Source organism: Cygnus atratus, chromosome 5 (genome assembly GCF_013377495.2).
Source record: "Cygnus atratus isolate AKBS03 ecotype Queensland, Australia chromosome 5, CAtr_DNAZoo_HiC_assembly, whole genome shotgun sequence".
Taxonomy (NCBI): domain Eukaryota; kingdom Metazoa; phylum Chordata; class Aves; order Anseriformes; family Anatidae; genus Cygnus; species Cygnus atratus.
Window position 1 is genome coordinate 18,873,306 of NC_066366.1, and position 21,317 is coordinate 18,894,622.

The following is a 21,317-nucleotide window of genomic DNA, read 5'->3' on the forward strand; positions in this document are numbered from 1 at the left end:
CTTGTAGGACACTAAAATAACTGAAATTTCTATCTGACAGGATACCTGAGAAACTACAAAGGAAGCCACAATATGCTACACACACACACACACACACACTATTAAGGACCAGGCAACAGACTAGGATTTTTCTTATTCAATATTCTTGACAACTTCTGAAATTCATTAGGCTGGCGCAGAATTCAAAAGTTGGAAGCTTTGACTGTTTCAACCTGAAAGAAAAAAGAGTTCCCTTGTTTTTATCAGTTCTGTATCACGTATATGTTGACTTGGGAGCTGTACTTTTTTCAGTCATTTTGAGAGAAGCACATTCTGCAGTGATTTTCAGTCCTTCTGTCTGTCACCCTTCACTTAAAGTAGAAGAGGGTGGTCAGCAAACATTGGCCTTTTTCATACAAGGCACTTAAAACATACTTCCAAATATCGGTACTTTTAATAGTTTACCCTTTTTTCCTTTTTTTGTGAATAGTTGCAAAGCTTAATATACAACTGTCATTGACTTATTTTAGAGCACTGGGTGATAGCACTGACTCATAAAAGCCAGCTTTAAGCTGTGTTTTCATACGCATCTCATAAAATGCACAGTATCTACAGACGTGTTCTAGTCACAAGTCTGACAGTATGTTTGTCTACTTTTGCTGGTATTAACTCAATGTATACTATATTTTTGCTTTGTAACTATATTTCTGGAAGTTGCCCAGCCTTGCAAGGTTTTATTATTGCTTACTGTGAAAAAGCTCATCAGCATCATGCACAGTATCAGCTGGTTCCTCAGAAACTACCATCAGATGAAGCCAGGTCAGGGCTAGTTCAGGCAGCCACAAAGGAAGAAAGGTGGGTAGCGACAGAGACAGCAGGAGTTAGTAAAGACAGCTTAGTGCTTAGTTACTTCTTTTACCTCCTTCCTCAAAAAACGGCACTGCTGAGTTTAATGCATGAAAAAATAATTAGCTGCCCTAGCTCATTACTCCTAGAAAGGTTTTAGGCAGTGATTCTCCCCCCTCCCTCTTCTCTCCCCCAGCCCACCCATCCCTGATTGTTAGGAACCAGGGATTCCTCCTGAAGACAAGAGGTGGCTGAAGGTGTTCAGTAGCTTAAGCTTATACGTCTTAACCAAACCCTTTTGGGTGGTTAATTGTGACAGTAGAAAAATTTTAGTTCAAAACCATAAATGTAGATGTATATTAACTGCTGTGATGTGCACTTTGAAGCAGAGACCTCATCAAATTAGTGGCATTTCTAACTACAACTGCACAATCAGTTAACAGGTATATCAGTTACAATACTCACAAGTATTTAAAATGCAGGCAAGAATATACGGGCACACAGAGAATGGCTTACCCAAGTAACAGATTAGAAGCAAAAGTGACGACAGCATTAAAAAGTGGAAGGAAACTATGAAAGACAACTTCTCAATAGATTTAGAGAAGTGTTTCATCACCTACAGACAGACAGACCAAGGGGTTGAGCAATGCTATGCTTTCTTCAGCAGAAAGAAAAAAACTCTTTTCAGGCAACTTTTGCTTATGAAGCTACCAGTCTTATTGAAAAAAAAATCTTTTAGAAAAAGCTCCAACAAGCTTGTGGTGTTTCTAAAGTCTTGGTATTGTGTAGTATTATTAAGTCACTTATCAACTTTCAAGAGAAATACAGGATCAAGTCTTAAATCACTGCAAACCTGCAACAGTATATTGCCTAGTATAAAACTTTGATAAAACTCTCAGTGTTTCAGGTAGATTAGTTTCACTGATTATATCTTTTATATTAAGATACCTTGCAAATTTGTCATCACAATCATTCTAAATTTGGTCTTTGACAGTAGTATCACATACCTTGGCCAAAGAATCACATATTTTTAAAGGTATACTGTGATCTTACATTATTTATTTTCAACGTTTTAGCCAAATAACATTTAAGTGTAAGCCACAGTGGCTATTAATTTTAAAGGGATTAAAAATCATTGCACTTGACAGTACAGTTAGCAATATAATTAGGAAGATACTTGTAACAAATTCCCTTAAAAAAATAAAAGCTTGCTTGTTTTTCTTTTTACACCTGTTTGTCAGACAGCAGCAGAACAATTTCATTATATTTGAAATTCTGATAGCCAGTATCTCCAGATATAAACCAACTCATTGTTCCAGTATCAGTTTTCCGTTAAGTATATAGATGCAAGAATACTTTATGGAAACAGGACAAGTCTAAACATACTCATGTCAGGCCAGACATCCCCAAATTCAAGATATATTATTGAGATGCACAAGCAGCTTAGTTTAACAAAGAAGTAAAAACCAGCATGAAAACTAGGCAAGACTGCGTGGCTAATATTCTCAGGCTCATAACTACAGACTCTAATTTTCCATGAACAGAGGTATTCATTAAAGATAGCATATCCAGCACAAAGTTCAGGAATACCTCTCTTGCTGCACAACTACCACCCAGGAATGCATTCAATAAACTGGAACAAAACCAGAAGTTATTGTTTGTTTTCTTGTCTCTAGTCCTGTTTTAGCAGACAAATGCTTTCTCAGATACCTTGCAGGGTGACATAATTACCTCGCAAAGTTGTCGTCAGAACCAGGAGCAAGAGGTGCAACAGCAGAAGCTGAATCTGAAAATACATCCACCAGGAGGCTACCACTAGAGGAAGGTGGGGGAGCTGAATTGGTGAGAGGGGCTGCACCCAGACCCAGCAGATCCGCAGATGGAGAAGGAGTAGACTAGGGAAGACAAGATACTTTGGTGTTAATCTACAGCACGACTAAAACACAGGTGACTCTTTTGCATAGACAACTAAGCTATGGCAAAGTGCCCCTCCCCTCCTCAAATAAAGACTGGAACAGACAGCAGAAGGCTTCATGAATGTAGTTATCCCCTTGTACTTCAATTTAAGGTCATTTACAGATGTGGATTTCTTTTTTTCTTTGAACACAGCTATATCCATCTAATGGCTTTTTCTTTGAACACAGCTATATCCATCTAATGGCTTTGTATAACAAAAAAAACCCAACTTATATCTGCAATGTGGTTCTGTGGAAACCAAGAGAAGATAAGTACCATAGGGAATAAAATTCTAAGGTGTTGCTTTTCATTCATGAAGAATCCAGCAATAAAGGCAGTGACTTTTATTTAAATTGACCATTTTTTAGTCCTCGGTTTTTGAAGCTTGGCCAAACTTAGAAAAAATGCAAAACCTAACCAGCAAAAAAGCACGGCCTCTGGTTAGTTCAAGCTGTAAACACTAAAGGTAGAGGTGAGATTTCAAAGAAAAAAACCTGCTCAAAATGAACAGATCAAGTAACCAGGACACAGAATCATGCACCATTAATAAAGGCCTCATATGTGCCCAAGTCATGTGCAAGAACAAAGCACAGATTGTTAAATGAAGCATTCATGCATTAGATATTAGCATCTTACAATACGCCAGACATGCTGAAGATGTACGTCATGAGATAAAAGAACAAAAATTTCAGACTCAATTCAAATACAAACCAACTCAAAGTTATCATATAGTCCAAAAACTAAATTGTATGCAGGATAACCAGAAATTCCCTGGCTATTTGTTTTTCTCAGAAATCAGTCAATAAGAAAACTCAAAAACCAAGGAGCTGAACATATTCAGAACTTTCAGAACATATTCTTGGCATCTAAGACGGAGGTCATATCCAAACCAGTGCTGAAGGTAACTTAGCAGAATTTCTTACATTGCTGCACCTGAAAGTGAAGCTCATAAGACATAATAAACTTTTATCTATCAGACACCTCAGTCAATTTGGCATGCAAAGTTTGGCATCTCTTCTGCTGGAAAGGTATTTCTGTCCATTCAAGCATGCTGCATTTGGAACATGCACTCTTACATACTGCAGTGATTAAAGAATTAAGTTTTAAGGCAACAGGAAGGAAACATGCTAAAATACTACTACATCTCAACTACATTTACAAGTTATGCTTGTCAGTTAGAACAGCAACAAGTATTATGTTATGGGAATAACTCACCCAACAACCAGCATTAACTGACTTTAAAATGAGAAGTTTCAGCTAAGAAAAAACAAGGCTCTGGCCTTGTCCACCATAACTGAACTCTAATAGTACTGTTGACTAAACAACACAACTTGGATGTCCTTAAATCAATAAGAGTCAAGTATTGTACACTGCTAGTAAAAAACAGTAGTCACCCAAAAACACAATGCAGAAGTAGGTAAGTTAGACAAAGCAGAAGCAGCTGATACTTTAAAAGGATTAACTTGAATTTGAAGTATATTGATTTTATCATCTCGCCTTCACTGCAGCTTTACCAGCAAGGAAGTCTCCATTTCTAAGGCTAAAGCAATGTTTCTCAAAGTTTTTTTTTTTGTTTTGTTTTGAACGTATTATTTAAATTGCAGACAGTTTGCCTCATTTACAGCATGGCTATGATTTTCAAAGGAAAATTGCAAGCAAGCATATGCAGGGAATAGATGTATGCTCCCCGATACTTTATAGCAAACACCCATAGTTTGAAATTTAAGACAAGAAGCTTTAAATTCCTAAAAAGCCTCTTTAAGGAAATGAGTCTTTCCCCACTTTCACACCTTCTGAATAAGTGAAATAAGAACAAATTATAAACTCACAACAGCACTGGCATTGACTGAGGCAGGTTCAGCACTTCCATTCATATCAGAGCTCCTCTCCTTTTTGATCTCTTCCAGGTCAGTAACTGTGCCTGGACCTTTCTTCTTCTTGAGTTTAGCCAAAATAGAAGATTCCCTCTCTGGAAAGGGAGGCATTTCTTCTAGCACTGTAGCCTTAACACGGGGGGGGGGGGGGGGGGGGGGGGGCGTGGGGAGGAGAAAAGTATATTAGTTTTATTTACAAATCAAGCTAAATCAACTTCCCAGTCTTTGAAGATATGTTCAGACAAAAGCAGAAATAATTACCTACACAGAAAATGACTACGCAGTATGGTGCACATAGGTAGATTAGACTTGCCTTAAAGAGAAATTATTTCAAATTTTCTGAAGTCCTCCCAGAGCAGTTGGTAAAATGCTATTAAAGAAAAAGGGGTGGGGGGGGCATGTGTGTATGTAGGCTACCCAAGGAGCCTACCTTGGTAGTCTGACCTAAGCATTTATTAGCTGTCAAGACTGAGAGCGCCATGTTCTGGCCAAGTCTGAGAGCATCAGGTTAAAACACTCAGAAGTTCTAGAGACAAAAAAAAATCAGCACAAAATATTACAAGTTTTCTGCCCACCAGGAAATAAGTAGGTTTCACACATCTTCAGAGAAGTCTACATCAGTTTAGCATAAGCATCAAAAAAGCTGAGGATTAAGTGAGGACTTATTATTCTGTTTAGTCTCAAGTCATGCATGCCCTTTGTCAAACAGTTCTTTTAGCTGCGCTACTTCCTTTTGCTCACCCTCAGAGCTGCCATTAACTTTTCAATAATTGCAAAGCTAAAGGACATGAAGACACTGGACCACTGAGTGGAGGAATGAAAGTGGAAAAGAGTTTCCACATCTGAGAGTTGGAAGACTTGATCCAATACGCACATCTTTGAAACACTTGTCAAATCTCTGAAAACCTAGAATGTTATATTAAAATACAAACAGTCATTTGTCTAAAGAAGTAACAACTGAAGAAGTAACAATTTTGGTTTTAGCTCTAAATTCAAGAGGGCTGCAGCTGAATTAGGCACAGTAAAAACAATCAGCACCCATGCTACGTCCTTAACTCTGTGTTAAGGTTTCTGATCTATCAGCTACAGTTTAGTGAAGTTTACTTATTGACAGAAGAAACAGCTAGGGTTCTGCATAATAAACAAAATTTCTGTACTTACCAATATATCAGTACTGGCAATAGTACTGAGCCTCAAATACTCAACAGCTCTCTGCTGCAGCTCAACATCAGCATTCTTTAGCTGACTGTCACTGCGCAATACATCTTGAATTGTAGTTTTGATTTCTGGAAACAGGTTCACAAACTTGATGTAGGTAGACAGAAGCAGAGCTCGGGTAGGAACACTACACAGATGAAACTTGGAATGTAGCAAGTTGAATTGGATGAGGGGACTTGAAAGATAGGAAGAAAAATAATTTGTTATGTTTCTGTTGACAGGATGATTACAATGCCATTACTATCAAGAGCTGACTCATTTGTTAACTGGCTTTTACAAACATTAAACAGATGGATTCTTCCCAAAGAAGTATTACTACTTCAATGAAATATTTTAAAAGGTGTTTTACCTTGATCTTGGATCACCTGCTATCAGATTTCCAAATTCTCCCAAGATGTAGCCACCTACTTTCACAAGATTCTCATGGCATGCTGGAGCTTGAAGGGCCTGTAAGAACATATGAATAGCTACTGACCTGCAGTGTTTCAAAAAAAGATCTTTTTCCATCTGTCACTCCCATGTCTAGTTTCCAACTCTACTTTCCTAGAAGAGCAGATCATAGGTCAAGGCACTACAGAACCAGTTATGAGAAAAGCACAATAGGTGGTACGACTTTACAGAAGAATCTCTAAGCATTACTGGCCTAGGAGTGCTGCTAGGCCCACCTAGCAGTACTGGAGACTTTTGTGGACAAATACAACTGCTTGGATTTCCCCTGACATTCTTGGAAGAATCAGAAGGCTGTTAATACACTTAGATTAAGTCTTGCAGGAATGTGCTGAAGCTGCCCAAGATATAGATACTGCCCTTTTGAGTATGATGAAGCACATAGCAGGGACGAGTTGTGAAAAATCAGCATAAACATCTAGGAAAGGAAACAACAACAAGAAAGTAGAAAGCCCATATGAACAACCCAAGTACAGTCAGAGCAACAAGGCCAGCTATTTGAAAGTGTTCTCCTTTAATACTTCAAATTCCAGTTCTATCAGACCCTGAACAGAAGGAATGGTTACATACTTCCAGAAGGATCACTAAGTTATTACTGAGTGTTTTTGTTTCCTGTATCCAGAAAATCTGGGGGGAAAAAACTGTAAAAGGCTTCTATTTTTACTACATTTTGATTATTTTACAGGTAATATAGTTTCCTTACTAATCGCTCCAGTTATTCTCACCTCAAAAACGGTCTTTGCTGCATACCCTTGAACATCATCTCTGTTGATGACAATCTGAATAACTCGGTACCATACTTCTTCACTGACATAGTCACCGGCAATGCGAATCAGATTCAATATTGTATCCACATACCAGGTATAATCCACTGCATACTTCTCAGCTAGAATTGCAACTTTCAGTACCTGTATACACATAAGAGAATTAAGAAGGTTGACTAACTTCTACTATAACCTTCATATCAAAATTCACTTTTATAGACACCCAGTGATACCATATGGTAGCCCAAAAGCCTCAGTTTCAGATGCATCTGCTAGCTAACTTGCTCCCACAGCAAAGGCAAAAGACAAACATTGAGATTTGGTGTCAGAACACACCAGCTGCCAGGTACATAATACTTTCCTAGTAACACATTTGAATATGCTGCACTAATTAAGAAATTGAAGACCTGTTAGAAAAAATTGGACACTCGAGGTAGCACAGGCCAGAGTTACAAAAATATAGCTGCTTTTTTCAGGTCTCAGATTCCTATATCCTGAAGAAAACAATTTGCATAAAAAGAGATGGCCACATAACTTGGTTTCATTTATATTTGTAGTGGCATATTCTTTTAGGAGTTGTAAATTAACAGGATGAAATTCACTTTTGCCTGTTAAGTCAGGATAGATTGCCAACATCAAAGTACAAAAAGTAAAACAGCTAACATCGCATTTTCTGTTCATTTCTCTAATGAAGAAAATTTAGTACTTAGTAAAGCTAAATAATTACTGTAAGCATAGATTTTGGCTACCATTCTAGGAATGCCACTAATTGGGTATTTCGCCTTTTGCACTTTTTCTTCTGCTGGGATGAAGGAGACAGACATCATGCCTCCCTTTTAGCTGATCATAAGGCATTGTTATGGGGAATCCTTAGATTGAAATAACGTCTTCAGAGCATACAAAGCGTGAAGTTCTGCCTACAAATAAGTAGATAGAACACTAGTTTTTGAAGCTATTATACAGTTGACTTGAGAAGTACATAACTCTCAGACCTACAGATTGCATTTGCTCAAGCACTGATAAAATTCACCTCTCTGTCTATATGCAATGCCCTGTAACTGAGAGGAGCTTTTAAAATTCCTTATTTTCAAGTGTTTTTCTCCCCTCCTCCATTAGTTTAACCTAAATGAAGAACATTCTTTGCTATTAGACTACAGCTTTTGTGGTTTTCTTCTTTGTTTTTAAAACCGCAGTCAAAAATCTCTACAACAAACAGCACCCCAATCAATAAATGATATATATGGTACCAAAGCCAGCTATAAAAAAATAAGGAATTACAAAAATCTCACAATTTCTTCTCTAATGGAATAATCAGCAGTCTCCAAATAATTCAGCATTTCAGCCACAATCTGTTGGGCATTGCTTCGGTCACACATTGCATACAGGAGATCTACAGCTCTTTGTCGTACGCTCACATCTCTTTCAGTCTGCAAAAGGACACAAGCAAAGGGTCAAAAGATCTCACCTTTATTTGGAAAACATGCAACTTATTGTAGACATGAAACTTAACAAAATTCAATTTAAAACAAATGAATTTTAATAATTTTTCATATGCACAATGAACTCCTATGAATGAGTTTGCACCAGGTAACTGTCACCACTGGCCACGATTTAACTAATAATTGACTGAAATTGCCAAATTCTACCAGGTTTAATTTTGACCTTGCCTCAAATCAACAGAAGCCCAGCTGAAACAGACACGTATTTTAAGGTTAGACAAATGTATTAACATGCTACAATATGAGCTTGGAAAGAAACAATACATGTAAGCACCGAACTGTGCAAGTAAATGTACAAGAAAAACTGGCTTCCTCTTGACTTCTGCTTTTTCACATAAACTTGACCTGAGAATTCGTCTTTCTGGTTTCTCAGCTTTTGGAAAATGGCACATGCTACAGTGGAAGCTGATCTATTTCACTGCTCCCCATTAGCTACTGCAGTGAAGGTAAAATGTCTGATACAAGCAAGAGAGTATCAGAACAAAGTCTTCCTCAGCATTCTCCGTCTTGTATTTCACTATTTCAACTTCACTCTACAGCTTGAGGAGGGTACCATACTGTTACAGGGGCCACAGCTACAAATAAAAGATTCACTTATAAGCTGCAGAAATAAACTAAAAGCTGACCTCTATTGTTGCCATCACATCATGATTAAGGAAAATAACTCCTTTGGTCCCCGAGTATAACTTAGCCTAAACCAGGGATGAGGAGCTTGGAGGGAGGGGAGAAAGTTGGGGGGAAGGTGAAGGGTGGGACATGGGAATAGGAGAAGAGACTCAGAACAGACTGCACGCTTAATATTTACCTTTAATGCATTGATAACAGTTTCTATGTGTGTTTTCACAGCCTCATGTGAGAATTCAGAGCTGGCAAGCGTGCACATGCTTTCCAGTGCTAGGTAACGCAAATTAGTTTCTCGGTGCTGCAAGAACTGACCTAGCTGGTTACAGGCACGGACTAGTAGATTTGGCTCACTGCACAGAACAGGAGAGAAAGTGAAAGGGTTAAAAGCAACAGATCTGAGAACATCAAATACAGGTTACAATTTCTGCAGTGCAAATTTCTTAGAGTGCCTCAGGTGTCTGCTAGAATGTTCTGCTGAAATGAAAATTCAGATACTGTGAGCAAATCATTCTTAATGGCTTTAAGTGGTGGGCTCAATAAAAAAATACCCCCCAAAAAAAGCACGAAATAAAGAAATAAAAATATTCTGACAGTGACACCATTCATTAATGTTCAAACCCATTGCTGTGGTTGTGTTCCAACCTAGCAAGCAACTTCATATTCTGTTTCTCCCCATCTAGTAAAAATCTGTTCAGTGAAAAGCCTTGGCTTTTCACTTCAAAAAATCCTGTTGCAATAGAATTGTTTTCACAGCTCACCTGTCGTGATGTATAATTAAACTTATCGCCTCAAACAGCACAGCATTCTTCGCATTTGAGTGTTGTACTTTCTTTGACTTTGGTGGCTCCTGTGCTTTGTTAAGAATAGTTTCCAGGCATTCTGTGAGACGACCACGTACCGCAGGGTCTTCTGGAGAAGAACAAGCCGTTGGACAACTTCACTTTGCTCAACACCCTAATTCCTATCTTAGGCCTTCCACCTTGCTAAATGCAGAGATTAAACTGAAATATTCTGGTACATTAACCAGTTCATCTGCTCCACCCCCAACCACAGTGTACAGTTAGCAGGAAGTCTAAACCACACTTCTAACTTAAGTAAGAGCAAAATCCAAACAATCTGCACTGGAATATATTTCGGTTATAATATAGTTGATAGCATTAACATATGCTTAAAACAGCTGTTGCAAGTGATTTGCAAATTGCAAAATGGCTTGACACTTTAAAATTAAACAACATAATTCAAGAAAACATAATAGCTCAGAGCAATCTGAAATGCTCGGAAGAAAAGGCTTCTGTATCTTTGTCTTACAACACTGTGCTTGCACTCCAAGTTACAGTCACGCTACAGCACAATAGCTCTTTGGAGATAATGCACTACATTAGAAATGACCACTGTTGTGATTTGTGCATTACCTGGAGGTGGATAGCACTGTAAGAGCCTCAGAAGTTTCACAGATAGCCAAGGAGCAGGAACAAAGTAATATGTATAGTCCTGAAGATCTGTTGATGCAGAAGTTACAATCTGTAAAATAAGCAGACAGCACCTCAGCTACTGAAGTTAAGTGACTTGCAATCATGACGAGCACCCCAAGAACACTGTAGGTCACCTTTGACAGAGGCTTACAAAACTGTGTCACTGGAAATGTTTAATAAAGTAGGTTAATTAGGTGCAAATTGTCATACTATCAAGTATACCATCAGGTTCTCTAATCATACAGCAGCAGACGGAGTTTCTTCCTGAAAGCATACTTGTTTTTCTTAAGAATAAAGACAACCGTCTCATAGCATCTAAATGTTTAACCAGAAGCTTGACTTTCTTTGATTCAGCAATTCATAGATTCAGCCAACAGAAAGCCTAAATACAGTGTTATACTTGACTGACCATTGATAGGTGAACTTGGAATTTCAAATTCAAGACTCTATGGCACACTGAACTAACACCTTCATTACTATTCCTACTCCACAGCAAAGAAACAATAGATTTCACAGAAGAGGTTTATATGAATAGAGAGAAGCGTGACAAGAATAAATTAGGTTTCAGAGGGAGCACCCCGTTCATGGATTTCTTTTCCACCTTTGATTCTAGGGTAAGCATGAGTCTGGCATTAGCTCTGCTCAAAAAAATTCTGTCTAATTCTTGCTGCTCCTTTACAGAATAGCTATGCACTTCCCTCAGGATTCACTTGCTTTTAAGTATTACACAAAATCTTCAGATTTGAAGAGAAGTTAAGTATCTCTGAACTATGTATGTAATTTATTTTGGATATAAGACTATATAAATTGAGGCTTAAAACATGTGAAGTAATACCCTCCCATGTCTTGCATACCTTCCAGAGACTAAAATAAAACAAAACAGTAATGTATGTTTTCCAGCATGAAGATACTAACTTGGAGACTGCATTTGTATAGAAATGTCTCTGCTCCTCTCCCTGCACTCCATGCCCCTGCTTCCCTACACCCATTTACAGAATATCAAATACCTGTGAATATTATTCTAGCAGCAGCTCAAAAGTAGAAATATGAAGACAACTCATGTTGTAAGAACCTTAAATAAACTGAAGAACATAGGCTGTAATTTTCAAGGGTTCTGTGTAGAAATTTGCAGAACCAGCCTTTGATCCAAGTACTCCTTGGTGTTATAGCAACATAAAAAGAGGATTAAAAAAATCAACTGCATCATTGGGATTGTGGAATATACAAGTAGCTGACAGAGAGACCGTTTTGCTACACACACATGCAGTAAAGCAAGGACTACTCCAAAAAAAAAGTTTGGGCAAGCTAAAATAGTTTTCTGTCCAGGTAAGCAACAAACATTAGAACAGAACCAGATGTATGAAGTAAAACCGAATCATCTTAACTGCTTATGGTATACTGAACTAATCTGACCTAGAAAGCTGAATAAATAAGCAACAGTAAGCTAATCTGACCTAGAAAGCTGAGTAAATTAAGCAACAGTGAATTACTGTCAGGGTTATCATTGTACTCACTCTGCTTAATCTAGACACAGCCAAGGAGACTGAAGTTTTAAACTCTTCTGGGTTCTTCTGTGCCAAAGTGGTGATCAGACTTGTAGCTGCAGTAACCACACCCTAAGAAGAAAAACAAAAACATACAATCATTTTAATAAAAGTTTAGGATGCTGTTTATTAACACCACCTTTTACTCGGAGCAACTTTTAATATACAAGAAAAACGAAGTTAATCCCCATGACAAAGGCCCATTTTAAAAAGCCCTTTATTTTGCAAACAGCTAGACAAATTACAAATCTTTAAATCTGGATAGGACCTTCAACAACATGATACTGCCATGTGTGCAGAGAATTTCATTCTGTTTTTGTTTTAACTTTGTCTCACGTTTGGATAGTACATCTAAAATCATATTTAGATAGCTATATTAAAGGCTGGATACAAATTGTCTTCTTACACAAGAAAAGCGTGAGGAAAAAAAATAAGATGCAGCGGCTCATCCAGAAGAGGATTCTGGAAACCCAATATGAAGAGAAGGCTTTGTAAAATACAAACATTCTGTATTACTGAGGACTAAATTGCTTCCATTACTGCTGAAGCACGGGTCTAAATAGACTTCTTCCTAAAGTAGACACAGAAAAAATATAGAGCCTCTTATCTGGAAGAATAGGGCTTTTTTGAACCAGCAGGATAAGAGTGACAACATTGATACCACAGGACAGTGAAATCCAAGCACTAACAAGTCAGGTCTTTCATTTTAGTCCCAGTTTAATACTAAGACAATCAGTATTACTGATACATACATATGACTTAGGATCACAAGGCACAGGATTAATTTACAGTCAGACCAAATAAAGAACTTGTACATACCATTCCTTTTACTTCCAGGAATAATTAAGGTAAGCAAGACTTTATTAGAAATGAATATATACAGCAATTAATAAGAGAACAACTTTTCCTTCCAACTCTTTATGCAAGCCTTAAGTAAACAACAGCCCAGTTGGTCGAAAAACACTAGAGGAAATAAATTCATAACATACTTAACAGCTGAAGTGGCATCGTTCTCTATACAGAGTAGGCCAAAGAAACATAACTAAGTCGATTTACCAAGTGCTGGTCATTGAGGAGATGTACCACTCTGGACGTCCAGTCTCCCATGGGGACAAGGTCGGGAGAAGTTCTATACAAACGCAGCAAGCATAAGGCAGCACTCTGCTTCACACTATCCATAGTATCTCTGCAAGATATAACCACTATATCTTAAACCCAAATTAAAGCCACAGCAATACTCACAGGATAGTACTATGCTAATCTTTGCGATAGCGTGGTAGCAACTTTTCAACAGAAGTCTGCTAAATAAGTTCTTCCTGTGTCACAGTATTTGTTGTTAAATTTGGCCAGAAAGTTTAACTAGTCAAGTTTTCAACCATTACATATCCTTAGTAGCCTCTATAATGATCCTTTGCTACTTAGAGAGACATCTCGCATCTTTTCATCAGAGCTGAAGGTTCATCATCAGACCTCCTAATTGAGTCAACGTCTTACTGAAGTACCACAAGCACGAGCTTCTTTCAAATAGACTCAAGTCAAATATGGACTCAAGTCAAATAGTTCAGATCCAACACATTATGTATGTGAGCACAGCTGGATCTCCTGATAGGTTTTTCATGTCAGACATGAAGCATTAACTACTCAACAGCTAGCATGCAAGTTAGCTATCTATTACCAAACACGCAACCCACAAGTCTATTCACCTAGCCATCCATACTGCTGGCACAGGAATTGACTATTTTAGGAGCAGCATGCTACTACTCTAGTTCACTGAGCTCCCTTTCACAAATAGGGAATTAGAGGTGGTGTGGTTTTGTTTGTTTGTTTTAAATATATTGCATTTGTCATAACAGCTAAAATAAATTATAGAGCATTAGCACTGAAAGTTTTAAGACGCAGTTTAAACTGTGTGATCTTGGTTAAATGTTCAGAAACTTGCACAGACATTCAGTCCACTTGTTCTTTATGAAGTTAACCAACTTTCCATGAGATCATGTGGGATCACAGTTCAAAACCAAAAAACCAAACACATCCCCCCCCCCCGCCCCCCGCCAAAACCCTTGCCCCCAAATTCTTCAAGGCCCTGAAGACTGATCTCAGAACATAAAAAGTTCAAAGTTCAAACAAGCCTGAACTGAAGGTGCTGTGCTCTGTGACTGATGACCCTAAATGAAATTTTTGGAACTTAACGGTAGCTTATTAAAGCTGTGACTCATCATTACAGTGTTCTCTCCGCTATGCTGCATGGGGAACAGCACCCTGGTAAAGACACAATAGGACAGGACAGCAGCAAGCGTGCCTGGGCCCCAGAATGCATCTTCAAAAATAAGTTTGAAAACAAAATAGCCCTGCAATCACAAGCCTTATTATAGGTTTAGTTAACTACAGTTCCAGACATTTACCTAGTCTGTTCAGAGACTTCCTATCAACAAAAAGAGAAAGTTAGAGATTTGGCTGTGACTACTTGCTATTTACTGGAACTGCTGTTCACATGGGCAACAGAAGAGGCAAGAACTGTCACTCTACAGAATATTCTCACATTCCTTATAATATCAGGAATATTTTTAAAAGCTTTTATAACAGGATTTATAGTTTAAGCCTCTATTTAGGTTCATTTATTTCTTTTCTTTCCATCAAGAGAGGTAAGGGAAGTAAAACAGACATTTCAGAGGCACTCACTACCACGCATTTATATAGAACAAAAAATTGTTTGCTACACAAAGCCTATACAAGATGTTGACATAGTCTTAATTTCCCATGTTGTATTTGTAGACTTATACAAGCAACTCCGTGCTCAGGTATACCAGAATATCTGCAGTTACTGGAGACTCTCACCATCTGTACTGCAAGCACAGTAGCTCAAAGCATGGATTCAGCCACCTCTGTTGAACTGAGTCACTGAAAAGGTTTACTGGTGTTTTGTTTGAAGGAGGCACGTCATACCTACCCAGCTACAAGTATTTTTGGAATCTCTCCAGCAAATGCTTCCGCCATCTCCCGGCTACCCACGTTAGCAATACAATGCAGAGCTAGCCCCATGAAGGTAGGGTTGCGGCTTGCCAGATCATTCTTGATCGCGTTGTTTATTAAGCGAATCAGCTCGCTGTTAGAGTTCACTAGTACGGAGATGAAGAGATACCCCTGCGTTTCAGGAAAACGGAAAAGGAAAATTGATTTTAGCTGACATGTTATGTTCTCTGTTAATGCCACAACTAATACTTTGAGATATATAGTTCTTGTCCAATACCAAACATATGTGCAGAAAGATATTTAAACACCAGAGCAAAGGCTAGAAAGATGAAGTGTGGATTAATTAGTTTAATGTTTCTGTAATTTATCAGGTTTTAGAGAAAGATGGCTCAAGGCCTATCAATCTCTTTCAGCACATGCTCAAAAGATCATTTGGGATGAAAGGGATACTTGAATTGTAAAGAAATGAAGAATTTGTCTTATTGTTTAGACTCTAGGGAGCTACACCTGTGTGATAAATATGACGTTACCTAGGAAAATTTTTAGAGATTCTGAAAATTAAAGGTTACTTGCCTATTCTGGTTCACATATTGTACAGCTAGCTAGTACATAGCACTTGCAGTGGAACTCATGCTTGCATTATAGTTTGTTAGCAGCAGCTAATGTTTCCCTGAAGTCTCTATTTCTACCTGCTTGCAAGACTCAAGGCAGTTACCCAGCAGGAGTAATAATCTTACAGAGTATGTATTTTAGCTGTTACAGTTAGTGGAATTTATTTAGACAGTACAACAACACCTCTCGAGTCACTTAATAAAGCAAGATTCCTTGTGCACAAAAGTGTTTACATTTTAAAAGTCACTGCTAGATCCAAGACAAAGCTTTCATTTGAGAGAGGGAGGAAAATTGTTTTGCAGATTCTACAGCTGAGGCAGGCTGGTAGAATGGTTCATCTTTTGCAGAGATGGGGTTACTCACAATTTGCTTTTCTGTGTATCTATTGGAACTGAGCAGGTTTACAGCCTCCATGTGACCAAAGTCAATGTCATGCCCCAAGAGAAAGATGAAAAGCAGCTTGCAGACATATTTTTTCTTACTGTAGCCATCCAGAGCCTTGTCTCCTAGAAAGCAAGGAAACAAAAAGCAATTAAGCCTGCATTGTTCCTATACCTGCTTTCCCCCCCAGCCAGGGAGAGGGTTCCACTGAAATATCATATTTTAAACACAGTAGCAAGACATAGGTGTACCTAGTAATGAAGATTGGCATTTGATTCATGATCTATTACACTACAAAATAGAAAATGCATTGGCATTCAGTGAACAGTAAGTGAAAATTTAATGTACTGTTGGGTTTTACAATCTCAGACGTATCATCCCATATGCAACATATATGACCACATGCAAGCGTACAATAGAGGCAAATCATAGAATATTTCCACAATTTCAGCAGAAAGGTAAGTAATAAAATTATTGCAGTACTTAAATTTCACAATTTAAGTTATTATTTGAGCTTTTATTCACTCTACATTGAAAAAAAAGCAAGAGATTGATATCTCTGACCTAACCAGGACTAAAAAATCTTTACATCATTTTGTGCAAAAAACAAAGCCAATGTTTTTCTACTTACATGAAAGCTAGGAATTTCTTTTATTTAGATTCATTTTAAAAGAGAAACAAAATGTAAGCACAAAATTGCAGTTTTAATATGGACGGTGATACCCTTCAAATCCTAGTCTTTAGACAGCAGTTGATCTTACAGGATTTGGGTTGTTTCCTTTTCTAATGACAATGTACCAGTTATGAATAAAAATAAGCTTTTTGAAGCTTGAAGCTATTTTTATGCTATGCAAAGAAAAGCTGCCTTTATGTCCATACTGTGGAATCTAGCACATCACATCTCCCTTAAACACAGGGAGCAGCGTTACCTAAGATACTCATAGGAATGAAGTCCTGCTATGCTGGATCCTGTCGGGAACATCTCACTGCAGCCAGCTCTGCAGAAAACTGGCCCAAATCGTGTTTTCTTTGAGTCACACATACAGTTTGCTGCCATAAGGCTATTTTGCTGCTGAGTCAGCAGCCAAATGAATCCGGGCCTGTTTGCTTTACTAGATACCCGAATTAACATTAGACAAAACAGAACAAGACATCCAGATTAAGAAAAAAAAAATCCATTTCTTTCCTTCTTCGGAAGTACTATGACCCGAGGGAAAAACATACCCAGCCATGTACGTCTATCCACTGTGGCTGTCAAACTACAGCTTAAGCAGCAGAAGAATAAAGCTTTCTGCATTTGTAACTTGGGAAAGGAATACTTCATATTATATTATTTTCCTGATAAAAGGGTACTCAACAGCAGAAACCTCCTCCCATTGCATCATTGTAAAGGAAAAGAACCGTGTAAATCAAAGACATCTTACTTATGAGAGGCAGAATATATTATATATACACACACACACAAAAAGGCAGAGTGACAACTTTAACTTTTAAACATTTTTCAGCTGCTACCATAAGAGAGGTTTCTACAGGCTCTTAGTATTAGATTTTCAATTTGTATTCTGCAAGAGATTTGAAAGGAAAAGAAAGAGTCAATGCATAAGCCAGAGGGGCTTTATATTACTTCGTGATAAGCACATGCCAGCTAGTGACAAGCCAACTGTTTCCAGGTGAATGATTTAAAGAACAGGTGATGCTGGATCCCATTACCAGATACAATTATGATTCACAGGAGGGGACACTAAACACCCTGAACCCATTTAAGCCTCTGTTCCCCTAGTGGCTGAGATCTATGTAATTGAGGACTTGCTATGGTATTTAATAGCACTCGTATCACTAGTTACTTCTCTCAGAGATACAGATAGACCAAAAGGTGTCAGAAAGTAGTTTCACTACTTTAGTTTAGTACAGTAGTTTAGTTTAGTACACTACTTTAGTTTAGTACAGTAGTTTTCACTACTTTACCATAAGTGGAAGAAACCTGAGCCTGCAAGACTGAGTCCAAGACTCAATCGTTGCTGCCTGTTGTTAGTGCAGAATTACACAGAAGTTGCAGGTATAAAACCCATTCTCTAATTTTGCCAAATGGCTCTGCTGTTGCCTTTTGAGATCAGAAAGGAAGAGGGAGTACAGAACACTGCAATCCAATTGTTTAAATGAAAAACACAAGCAGAGGAAAGTATGTATGCTCAGAACTGGACTGGCTTTCACAACAAAGTATTTGTCATGACTTGGCAACTCCTTTTTTTCAGGTTCAGAATCCAGGTATTTAAAGAGTTATATTCTTCCAAGCTACCAGCATTGGTAGAGCTCAGATTAACAATGGCCTCGAATCGTCAGGTATTTCAGGCATCTTTGATAGAAGTTACGCCATGCAGTCAAGCCTCAAAACATTATCATCCTACTGACAAAGAAAAAGCAGCTTCCTTCTATATCACATGCTAACAAAGAACAGTACTGTAAAATTGGTACCTGAAACACTTTTCCTTAAGATAAGAAAAAATATTTCATGCCTACTTTCAAAAGCCTCTGTCCCTTGTATACGCAGGCAATCTGAAAGTTGTGATTAAGAGGAAAGCTTAAATTAAGCCAAGTAACAGCCATTAGATCACTCTTTAAAGCTTTATTAGTCCCCAATACGTTATTTCCATCTACCACCACCACCCCTTTTTTTTTTTTAAATACCATTTAATTAGCTGTGCAATTCAAAAAAAGAGCATTGCAGTCAAAGGTCTCACTACACTCATCTAAATTCAATTGTGCTTTGAAGAAGCCTTTGCTTCAGATTCTTATTGAAAATTTAAGTTTAACTGTTCAATTCCTCTCCACCCATGTGGCATTTACTGAGTTTAAAGGCTCTATTTTAAACATCACTAACAAGTCTTCTTGCTGAAGTCCATGCTAAAATAGCACAGCCCTTCCCAGCCCCAAGCAAACATCCTGAAAACAAAAGCAGAAGGAAGTTTTGCACATTCTGTGTTATCTTTATTGCAATACACAATCATTTCTTTCAACTCAGCTCATTTTTAAATGCTTCCACGAACATTTGCAAGTACTGCAAATCAAGTCAGCAGAAACAGGAAGGATCCAGAACACACGTCAGCAGGTTTTGAGCACAGTGGGCATTTCAAAGACTACTTGCTTTCCCTGAAAAGTTTGCTAGATCTTTCAGGCAGCCTTCCAAGAGGGAAGAATAAGGCACAAATGCTTTACAAGACCTTTTGGTTCCCAGGCAGCACCTTCTGTCCATGACTTGGATAGTGAGCTAAAACACAACATTTGCTTTTGAATCTTACTCTGTACACTCAAAAACCACCCTGCTACACAGCTATTGAGCCTGCTACCAGCCAGAGGGGGCGGGAAGGCAGTTTGGTCCTGTAGGGTGCTCACTGGGGGACAGAGAGAGAAGGCCTGACAAGTCTAGTCCCACTAGCAGCCCTGACAGTTCGACTGCTATCTCAAAGTCTAGATATACCTCAGAGTTAGAACTTCAGTCGTGGCCTATACAAAACACATCCTTAAGTGCTCCTCTGCATTCAGCGCGCTTCCTCCTTAGATTACTTCAGCTGTGTAACTTCAGACACTGACCTGTTTGTGCAGCTGGCACTGGAGTCCAGCAGGTTACTGTAACAGAAGGCCTGCTCCTAGCTTGGAAGCCAAAAAATGAAGTTGCTTTTTATGGATATATCTGAACTTTAAGGCATGACAAGATTTGTCTTCCTGTGAGTGTGATACAGTCCAAGCCTTCTAACCAAAAGGCTGAACTATTTGTGACTGACAACCCATACCAATCCATAAGGTGGTATTTAGCGACTACTACTACCACCAAAACAGTATTACTACAGCGTCCCTACAACTCAGTTGATATTTGAAGCCTGGTTTTGCTTCCAACAATTCACTTTGTCAGTGAAGACACTATTATTTTACTGTCAAATTGTCTCCCGCTTGTCTAAGAGGCATATGAAAGTAGTGTGACTAAGACACCAGACCCATCTTAAATAACGGAAGACTGCTTACACAGCATGGCAGGAAAGCAATCCATCGTCATACAGCTTGTTTAAAACACGTATTTAGAGGCTTGGACTTATTATGGATTACCATGTAGTTTGGGACAACTTACTCGATCTTGGGAAAGCAAATAAGCTGAAGTTAAAAACAAAAACATATTAACAACTGACATTGGTGTTCCTTCTTCTGTACAAGCCAAAGCTCAGATACAGTATGATGTCTTAAATCCAGCAGCTACTCTTCTAACACAAAACCCATTAAGCAACAAGAAAAAAAAAAGGAAGAGCTCTAATGTCAAATGTGGAAAAAAGAACAAGCCTGAATCAAGCAGTAACCAAAGCTCCTTTGCCTGCAGAAACAGCATATAGATCTGTGGGCAGTTTCACTAGTATACAATTTTTGGCTTGAGAGATCAAAATTAAGCAACGCATCAATAAACAAGATATTTTTCACTCAAGAAAGCAGATGTCCTTTACAAAGCAATTAATACTCTGAGAGCTAGACTTGTAGTCTGCCTCAAGCATGGGAAAAAATCGTTCTATAATCCAAAAGCTAAACAAATTGATTATTTTTTGTTTCACACAACTCCTACAACTTCTGCTTTATTACACTGGTGTGGTTTCTTTATACTGCATGCATCTTATCTCAGTTAATGCAGAAGTATTTAAAGCAACCGTCAAGGACACGCTGACCTTAACAACACAGCTTCCTCACGCTGAAACAAGAGACAAAGCCACTTAAAGTACAGAGATCCTGGATTCCTCCTGAGCTCAGAGCACTGAAGCCAGATCCAAGCCCAGCACCAAGACATATGCTTGCACCAGTTCAAGAAAAGCAGGGCTTTTCCAGACATGTGCAGCATCATCCCAGCCTGTTAAGCACAAGGGCATTTTAAGCAGCAGCTTAACCCAAATGTAAGGTGGGCAACAGGCTTGCCAGCTACTTCTGTGAGAGTAACAAGAGTAGTAATATTCACATGCTTATAGGGAGAGGCTGTCTTGCCAGCTACATGGAGTGGGGGTCTAGATACTGCAACAGAACATGCAGAAGAGTATAGAAGTCTAGAGGGAGGAAAGGATACCAGCCTCTTACGCTGGGCTCAAGCAAGAACACATCTGTGACA

At 38.4% G+C, this 21,317-nt stretch overlaps 1 protein-coding gene across 1 annotated transcript in view; it reads right to left on the reverse strand.

Moving 5' to 3' along the window:
• The window catches only part of AP2A2 (adaptor related protein complex 2 subunit alpha 2), a 48,825-nt gene that overhangs the window by 7,606 nt on the left and 19,902 nt on the right, over nt 1-21,317 (reverse strand). The window contains 13 exon segments of the mRNA XM_050711006.1: nt 2,557-2,720; nt 4,611-4,784; nt 5,817-6,048; nt 6,223-6,320; nt 7,046-7,228; nt 8,374-8,511; nt 9,389-9,557; nt 9,966-10,116; nt 10,620-10,728; nt 12,194-12,295; nt 13,280-13,409; nt 15,171-15,364; nt 16,169-16,311. Of these exon segments, the coding sequence (XP_050566963.1) occupies nt 2,557-2,720; nt 4,611-4,784; nt 5,817-6,048; nt 6,223-6,320; nt 7,046-7,228; nt 8,374-8,511; nt 9,389-9,557; nt 9,966-10,116; nt 10,620-10,728; nt 12,194-12,295; nt 13,280-13,409; nt 15,171-15,364; nt 16,169-16,311 (1,987 nt within the window).